Genomic DNA, 9,470 nt, shown 5'->3' with positions numbered 1-9,470 from the left:
GATTGACAGAAAATGACCTGGAATCCCACCAAATACTCTTATTTCTGGCATTCATAGGGGCTTTCTTGTGAATATTAGAAACAAAAACCATTAAGTAATATCTATTAAGGCTTGCTTGTGGAATGTCTGGCACGGTGCTAAGCATTTATATGAATAATTTTATTCAAGCCTCTGTACAGCCTTGGAGGTAGGATGATTATCCCCATTTTACAGATAGGAAGTACAGAAAGAAAGGCAGATGGAGTAGAATCCTTGAATGGCCAGCTATCCTAGTTGTGTTCATTGGACAATTTAATCTCTTGAAGCCTTAGATTCCTCTTGTGGAACATGGATAAGGACCTCTACTTTATAAGATTATTAGGAAGATCAGATGAGATAACATGGATAAAAGAGCCTAATACATACTGGGTGTTTGATTTTTTTTAAACCATCATAGAGTATGGACTGTTGCTGAGCCAACAATTTGATTCAAAGTCATTGTGATCTGAGTCTGTGTTCTCTCCCCAAAGGAAGGTAGGGCCTTGCACCACCAAAGTGAGAACCTCTGTGAAACTTCTGCCAGGAAGGTACCAAAAGTGTGGGACACAGCCTGGTGTTTGAAAAGGGGGTGAGGTAGCAATAGCAGTAAGATAGTGGCTCAAGCTGGAGTCTAGCAAAGGCTTCACCTTAAAACACACTGTGCAGGCCCCGGAAACCTCCCCACACATACTACCAGCTTGTGCCTCAGGGAACTGTAATTAAAAGATTCTAGATACTATTTATCTGTTTCTTGCTTATTTACAACTTTGGAAAAGTCAGTGGGCCAGCAGAACTGAACAAGGGCCAGCGTCTCAGAGATGGTGCTACAAGTTGGCTGAAGTGTGCCGAGTTCTGACAATTCAGATTTTTCTTGCATAAAAAATTCCTACTAGTATAATTAATAAACAAGTGGCAAGGGCCACAGTAAGATAGCCATGCAGCAGGTAACAGAGACCCGGGCGCTCCATGTGGCAAGAGATCCAAGTGTGTTTGTGAAGACGTTGATTAATGAACGGCTTGTCCCCTGCGTGGAGCAGACCAGGAAGACACTGCTTTTCTGCAGGTGTGCTGAGAGATGGGCATCCTGGGAGAGACAGGTTTTGGCCACATCCAAGGGGGATGGAAGAGAAGGCTTGGGCTCAGTCTCCTAAATGCCCCAGGAATTACAGATGATCCCTAAGAGGTTCTAAATGGCTTTTCCAGGCCAAAGCTAGAAATCCTGAGATCTCTCTGACCCCAAAGAAACACACATAGCCTTATTGTTGTGGCTGAAATACTGCTCCTATTTATTGAAAAGGCAGGACATAATGCATCTGTACGGATACGGCTTCCACAGTCCTCTAAGCACTGGCTGTAAATCGCCCTTAGGCTTGTTATTCCCTTGGGTGGACACAAAACTCCTTTCATTGCCTCCAGGAAGAATAAACTAGAGGGTACCCCTTCTGTTGTCCCTTACTATGAAGAATACAGCCAACAAAGGGGTGGCAGAAGCTGGGAAGCGATGTGCCCCTGAGTAACAGCTCCCATTCTATCCAGTCCCGGGCACAGCCTTTTCCCCTTGAGCAGCCCTGCCGCCAAGACTCAAGTGACACAAGATCTATCCCCCAGACTGGCTGCCAGAGCAAGGACATGGTTTTCCTAAAAACAATAGAATGGAAATCTGACAGTGTAACTGCCATGCTCAATAGGAAGGACAGCATAGCTGGGCCCAGACACCCTGGGACAGCAGGGAAGGCAAACTTGTTGGTTTGGAGGCCCATCATCAGAAGAAAACCAAGAGACAGCCACTTAGCTAACTTCTTAATAACACAACTGGGACTTGATCGAAGGTGCCTAAGTCAAGGGCTCAAGTGTTGGGTATGGTGAAATGATCACTGGTTTTTACCTGAAGTACTACCTTTAAAGGCCTCTTTCTAAAGAGGGTGAAGTGCCCTGATCACATATGGGACCTGACACAATGACAAGTGGACCGATGTGGAAACATTACTCCCAGGGTGTGGACAGTCCTGGTGGGTGGAAAGTGTCTGCGTAAGGCAGCAGAGATTGGAATGCCTGGAGCCATGTCTGATGGTAGCAGAACCATGTCTGGTATTTTCACGATAAGCATCTTTGCCACATAATTAATTGGCTGTAAGTCTATGTTGCCATAAAAGAAAAGAAAGTAATCTTAATTTTTTTCATGTTTTATTATTTTGTTTTTTAAGTCCCTCTTTTACTTTTTTTATTTTAAGAGAGATACCCATTTTCCAAACACTAAGATGCATATTTGTAACTGAGCTTTGTGTTGCACTGGGGAAGCCTTCTACACAGTCATCCGTTCTTGGAATACAGTCACATGCCCATTGACAGAGGTGCCAAAGTTCTATGGGAAATGTGGAAGACATGCTAATGCTGTAATGCATTTGCAACCGAGCTTTGTTATCACTGTGACTGGTAAGTTATCGTGTTCCCATGTAGTACAGTTTTCAGTCGGGCTTTCCACTCTCTGAGTTCACACTTCCAGTAAGTTTTATCACCATATTTTCTGTCAAGTCAATAGACATAGTTGCTGTCATTCACTATTTTAAGACCACCATGTCTACTTATCACTGTATATATACCCCATCATGAAGGCTAAGATTAATGTAATATAAAAATGGGAAGTTTGTCAATGAAGAAATAAAATAATACTGGCTGACAGTGTGGTTTCATCTTTTACAGTAAAATTGCCTTGTCCTGAAAATGTCTGAGGCAAAGATGTTTACAGTGAAACTACCTGGAGTTTCCTGGGACAAGCCTTTTGGGAGCCTGGATAGCAATGAGGGCAGGTTACCTGATCTCAACAGGTAACGAGGTGTCTTTATAGAACAGAAGTTCACATCACAGTGGGCCATCTCACCTAGAATTTGGAGAAGTTAGAAGCAACTGCTGAACAGAGAGTAAGTTAGAATTTAGCAGTGGCTGAGATATTGCTCAGGCTCTTCCAGTTTATGAATGTGGCTTGATGAAATATGATGGGCCCATAAAGGCAATTCCCTTTTATATTAAAGTGACCCATGGGCATTCTCTAGCTGGTATTGGAAATCTAGTATAATTCATCTTGTTTAACCTTCTGCCGCCCCACTCAATTCCCTTACCTGTGATGAGCTCATTATGTCCTAATATGCCTCAGCTGTGAAGAAAGGCTGGCTGGAGTAGGAATGCCCTGCACATGTTTGCTTACAGGCATTCATGGGTGCTTTGCAAGGCTGCCATCCTCCTTCCAAAGAGCTGGAAAATGAGACACCAGAAAGTTCCATGACTTGCTTGAGATGATTCCTCAAAACTAATGGTTGTCCCGGAGCTCAGAGCTGAGGGTACACTGCCTCTCTTTTTGAAATAAAGGCTGAACCTCTTGTGTTGTACATCTAGAGAGTCTAAAATGTCCTTCCCCACTAAGTGCATTTTCCAGGCTGTTCTGGAAGCTGAGGTCAGGCCCCAGGCAAGCAAATGGCACTCCAGAATCCTACTGCCTCCAGACTTCCAAGCACCAACAAGGAGCAGGAGGCAGGCAACCAAGGAGATAGCAAGACTTGCCCTTTAAACCAACTACATACTACCAAATGCAGAATAAAAATAGAATGACAAGATTTCTTGAAATACATGCACAACCAAACCCAGCATCACTTTCCACTCCCTGGCAAGAGGCAACGTGCCCCAACAGGTTGGGTGAGGCCACTGCCCAGTCCCCGCTACCCCCGCAGGTAGGTGGCCCCTGCAGGCTCCTGCCCCAGGGCATTGATGTGCGGGATGGCACCGGCCGCGGCTGCCAGCTTCTCGCTGAGCTTCTGGTTCACCAGCTCCAGGTGGCGGCCGTTCTTCCGTGCCTGCCGCAAAGACCTCTTGACCTTCTTCACCCGGTCCCGGAGCTGTTTGTTCCGCTTTTCCAGAGTGGCCACCTTCTGCTGCAGTTTCTTGACGTGGTCCTCCTCCTCAAACAAGGCCTTCTGCACTGAGGAGCACATGAGCTGGGGAAAAACACCAGGGAAACGTAGGTGAGCGGCAGAACACCTCCCCCCCAGGGGTGCCTGCCCGATGCTGCCCAGCACAGACCCTGTCATGACCAATGTCCCCAACCCCAGGATGACAATGCTCATGACCCCTCCTTTGGCTTCACCTTGTGGGCCACGCCCTGCCCTCAGATAAAAGAGAGCCTCTCTTTTGCTTTCTATATTTGGGTAGCTTGGAGAATTTAGTCTTACTAAGATATACCATGGTTTGTCTTTTTGCAAGCTTTTCAACTTGTGTACTATTGCTTCCGAGTTGGGGCTGGTGACTCTTTTTGCCCTTGGGAGTTTTGTCTGTTAAATTCTAATCTGCGCCTACAACATTTTCCAATAAAGCTCAAGCCTGAGGATCACGGAGTTGGAAGGGAGCTTAGCTCCGTGGAGGACCACTGCAGGGTTTCCACTGACAGGGCTTCGCCTGCATCGAGGATGGGACATTTTCCCTCTGGAAACCTCTCTGCTCATGGTCAGTAGCATGTGGGGGTCCCTTTTGAAAACTGAGGTGTTTCTTACAGGCTTGCGAAAGGGGGAAAAAAGTGTTCTGATTATTGTTACTCCTACCAAAAATGAAACACCACCTGTAATCACTAAGTAAAAGACCAAAATCCCAAACAAAAAAATGCACAAAAATCTGGAGAGCTGACCGGAAAGGAAATACAAACATCTCTTAAATGTAAGAAAAAGCTTAGTCCCGCTCATAATATAAATGCAAACCGGAGCCATAATGAATTGCTGTTTTTTACAGACTGGGGAGTCACAGACTTAGAATTTGAGGAAATAGGCATTCTCAGTACCTGTGGGTAGACTGTAAACTTCTATAAAAAGCAATTTGGCTTTATCAAAATGACAACTACATATGCCCTTTTTAAAAATTTTAGTTGACATGTAAGATATTGATTTCAGGTGTATAACATTTATTTGACAATTGTACACTACAAAATGTTCACCATAGTAAATGTAGTTACCATCGGTCACCACAGTTATTATAATATTACTGACTATATCCCCTATGCTCTACTTTTATCCCTGTGACTTATTTGTAACTGAAAGTTTATACCTCTTAATCCCCTTCACCTATTTCACCCATACCCACATCCCCTCTGGCAACCACCAGTTTGTTCTCTGTATTAGGAGTCTGTTTGGACACTTGTTTTGTTGTTTAAGATTCCACATATAAGTGAAATCATATGGTATGTGTTTTTCTGACTTCTTTCATTTAGCATAATACCCTCTAGGTTCATCCATATTGTTGCAAATGGCAAGATTTTATTCTCTCTTTTTTTGGCTGAGTAATGTTCCATTGTATACACATACCACATCTTCCTTATCCATTCATTTACTGATAGACACTAGGCTGCTTCCATATTTTGGTTATTATAAATAATGCTACAATAAACATAGGGGTGGATATTTCTTTTCAAATTAGTGTTTCCTCTTTCTTTGGTAAATACACAGAAATGGAATTAATGGAACAAAAGTTTTTTGTTTTTTTTTTGAGGAACCCCCATGCTGTTTTCCAGAGGCCAATTTAAATTTCCACCAACATTGTACAAGGTTTCCCTTTCTTCCACATTGTCACCAACATTTGCCATTTCTTGTATTTTTGATGCCAGATAGTCTGATTGGTGTGAGGCACTATTTCATAGTGTTTTTAATTTGCATTTCTCTGATGATTAGTGATGTTGAGCATCTCTTCATGTATCTGTTGGCCACCTGTATGTTGTCTTTGAAAAAATATCTATTCAGGCCTCTGCCCTTTATTTAATCACATTATTTGGCTTTTTGGTGTTGAGTTATATGAGTTCATTATATGTTTTGGATATTAGCTCCTTATCAGACATATCATTTGCAAATAATCTTCTCCCATTCAGTAAGTTGCCTTTTCACTGCATTAGTTTCCTTCACTGCACAAAAGTTTCTTTTCTTCTGTTTCCCATGTTACTAAGGCTCATGTCTGAGAATTTACTGCCTATGTTTTTATTTTTAGGTCTTATGTTTAGGTTTTTAATCCATTTTGAGTTTTGTATATGGTAGAAGAAAGTTGTTTTTCCAGCACCATTTATTGAAGAGATTGTCTTCAATACAGTCTCTTGTATATAGTCCATTGTATATGTTCTTGCCTCCTTGTCATAGATTAACTGATCATATAACCATGGGTTTATTTCTGGGCTCTCTATTCTGTTCCATTGATCTATGTGTCTGTTTATGTGCCAGTAACATACTGGTTTCATTATTACAGCTTTGTAATATTTGAAATCCAGGAACATGACAGGTCCAGCTTTGTTGTTCTTTCTTCATATTGCTTTGGCTATTTGTGGTTCCATACCAATTTTAGTATTCTTTATTCTAGTTCTGTGAAAAATACTATTGGTATTTTGATAGGGATTGCATTAAATTTGTAGATTGCATTGGGTAGTATTGACATTTTAACAATATTCTTTGAATGCATGAGCATGGTGTGTCTTTCCATTTATTTGTATCATTTTCAGGTTCTTGCCTCAATGCCCTTAGTTCTCAGAGTACAGGTCTTTCACCTCCTTGGTTAGATTTATCCCTAGGTATATTATTCTTTTCAATGCAATTGTAAATGAGATTGTTTTGTTAATTTCTCTGATAGCTTATTATTAGCATATAGAAATGTGACCAACTTCTGTATATTGATTTGTATACTGAAATATTACTGAATTCATTTATTAGTTCTGATAGTTTTTGGTGGACTCTTTAGGGTTTTCTATGCATAGCATCATGTCATCTGCAAACAGTGACAGTTTTATTTCTTGTCTGACTGCTGTGGCTAGGACTTCCAGTACTATGTTGAGCAGAAATAGTGAAAGTGGGCATCCTTGTATTGTTCCTGATCTTAAATCATCATTGACTATATAGCATTAGCTTTGGGACTTCTGTTATGTTGAGGTGTGTTCCTTCTATACCACTTGGAGACTTTCATCATGAATTGGTGCTGAATTTTGTCAAATGCTTTTTCTGCATTTACTGAGATGATCATATGATTTTTATCTCTCATTTTGTTAAAGTGATATATCACATTCTTTGATCTGCAGATATTGAACCATGCTGACATACCTGAAATAAATCTTACTTGATCATGATGAATTATCCCTTTAACATATTTTTTAATTTTGTCTGGTTGAAGATTTTTGCATCTATGTTTATCATGAATATTTGTCTGCAATTATTTTTGTATTGGTTTTGTTGTCAGAGTAATATGCTGGACTCATAGAATGAATTTGGAAATTTCCTTCTTCCTTTATTTTTGGAAGAGTTTGAAATAGTTTGAGAAAGATTGCTCCAAATTCTTATTTAAATGTTTGGTAGAATTCACCTGTGAAACCATCTGGTCCTGGAATTGTTTTAGGCAGTTTTTCATTACCAATTTGATTTCATTATTAGTAATAGTCTGGTCAGATTTTTATATTTCTTCTTGATTCAATCTTGGAAAATGATAGGTTTCTCGGACTTTATCCATTTCTTCTAGGTTGCCTGATTTGTTGTTGTATAATTTTTCATAGTAGACTCTTATCCTTTGTGTTAGTTGCAACTTCCCTCTTTCATTTCTGATTTTGTTTATTTGAGCCCTCTTTTTCTTCTTGATGAGTCTGGCTAAATGTTTGTCAAGTTTAACTTTTCAAGGAACCAGATCTTAGTTTCACTGATCTTTATGTTGTTTTTATTTCCTTCTTTCTGACTTTGGGGTTTGTTATTCTTTATCTAGATGTAAGGTTAGGAAGTTTGAGATTTTTGTTGTTTCTCATATTAATATAAGGTCTGCATTGCTAAAAGATACCCTCTTAGACTTGCCTTTGCTGCATCTCAGAGATTTTGAACCATTACACTTGATTTGTCTTCAGGTATTTTTTTACTTCCTCTTTGATTTCCACATTGACACACCTTTTTTTTTGTTAGTGGTGTAGGATGCCATAAGATGTGTCATTGTGACATGTAGATTATTTCAGAATTGAAAACAATCAAGGCCCAAAAGACTCACATAAAACTTCTTTTCTTGGACAGAAGAATGATTCTTTGACATGCACACTTTAGGGGAAATACTCTCATTTTTTTAAAAAAGTTAGAGAAAGGAAGTATTTAGAAATAAGGCAAATAAAATTTCCACAAATATTAATAACTATGAAATCTTTGCATCTGCTTGTATGTGTTCCTGTGTTATAAATGGTAGATACTTTTTGTTTCTACCTCTGGATGGTATTGCTAAAGTTAATTGGTTTAAATACAAGTGCTTGTAAGAACTGGCCATTCCAAACTTTCAGAAATGAAATTCTGATAGAAACAAACCCAAGTGTTTTTCAGTATTAATACTAATTTGTTTGGTTTAATTAAAACAGGTATGTCTTAAAGTTTATCAGCCTTAGAATCAAAACATTTTATTCTGCTTGGGTTTGCTTAAAGCTAAATAAGTTGTTGTTATCTGTTAAATCTTTCAAGAAAAAAAAAGGCTTGGGAGAATGGCTGACTTTGATGTCCAGTGAAGTTCTTGTGGGTAATCTAGGCATGGTTGTCGATAATGAGTAAACTAAATAGGACAGTGCACTTCTTAGCAATGATTATGGTATACATATCTAAATAACTTGTAAATCTTTTTGGCAACTTGAAACCTTAAAGTTTTATGAAGCTAATTCTAGGGACCAAGGGCAGGCCTCCCCAAGATGTGCCATTGTAACATCAAATTATTTCAAAGTTGAGATCAAGCTCCAAAAGACTTAGAAAGAAACTTTGACCTCTCACTACCCAACTGCATAAAAAGAATTAGATAGAGGAACTGTTAGGGGGTGGTTGTTTATTTTCCTCAGTTCTTATCCATATCACAACAAAGAATTAAAGGGCAGAGACACAGTAGTAAAACAGAGTAAAACTTTTATTTAAAGTTATGCACTTAGAGACAAAGTACAGGTGTCCTCAGAGAGGAACGCCCTGAAACATTGGAAAGTTTAAAGTTGTTGGGAGGAATTTGGTTCAGAGACGCAGGGAAGTCAGAGTACAATGTGAGGAAGGAATTCATTAAAGCGAGAGTGTCAGGAAATGACAGAACAGAATGATGAAGTTCATTGAACAGCTACTCAGCATGGGGCACATCCCCTGTTAACTCCTTAAGCCAGTGTCACCTGGCATCCAGTGTCTGCTTGGATCTGCAACATGATGGGAACTGAGTCCCTACCACCCCAGGATTTAGGGAAGCCATAGAGCACTGGATGGAGTGAGATTACGTTCTCAGAACTTCTTAGTGGCGAAGAAAGGCGACTTTCAGGCAAGCTACTAAGGAGCATGACCATATAGCTGAAGTTCAGCAGCCCCTCTCTACTTACCTGAAATAGGACAGAGAGAGTGAATAATTAGCTTAAATCTGGAGGATAAGAATGAAGTAGTACAGTAACAAAGACACTTACCACTGGAAAA

The 9,470-nt window shown here is 40.0% G+C and overlaps 1 protein-coding gene across 2 annotated transcripts in view; it reads right to left on the bottom strand.

Annotated features, from left to right (window-relative positions):
- Positions 1-1,805: 1,805 nt before the first annotated feature.
- The window catches only part of CCDC3 (coiled-coil domain containing 3), an 81,082-nt gene continuing 73,417 nt past the window's right edge, over positions 1,806-9,470 (bottom strand). Inside the window, exons 3-4 of one of the 2 annotated variants that reach the window (XR_008996355.1) lie at positions 3,135-4,004; positions 1,806-2,896 (exon numbers count right to left, since the gene is read on the bottom strand). Coding sequence is in view for 1 of the 2 variants with exons in the window: in XM_057498198.1 (XP_057354181.1) it covers positions 3,729-4,004 (276 nt within the window). In the remaining variant the exon portion in view is untranslated. Of the gene's footprint in view, positions 4,005-9,470 lie in introns of both variants that reach the window. The other variant, XM_057498198.1, reaches the window with a different exon arrangement.

This window comes from Manis pentadactyla, chromosome 3 (genome assembly GCF_030020395.1).
Source record: "Manis pentadactyla isolate mManPen7 chromosome 3, mManPen7.hap1, whole genome shotgun sequence".
Lineage (NCBI taxonomy): Eukaryota > Metazoa > Chordata > Mammalia > Pholidota > Manidae > Manis > Manis pentadactyla.
Note: the sequence above shows the minus strand (reverse complement) of the source record. Positions and strands in the feature narration are given on the sequence as shown.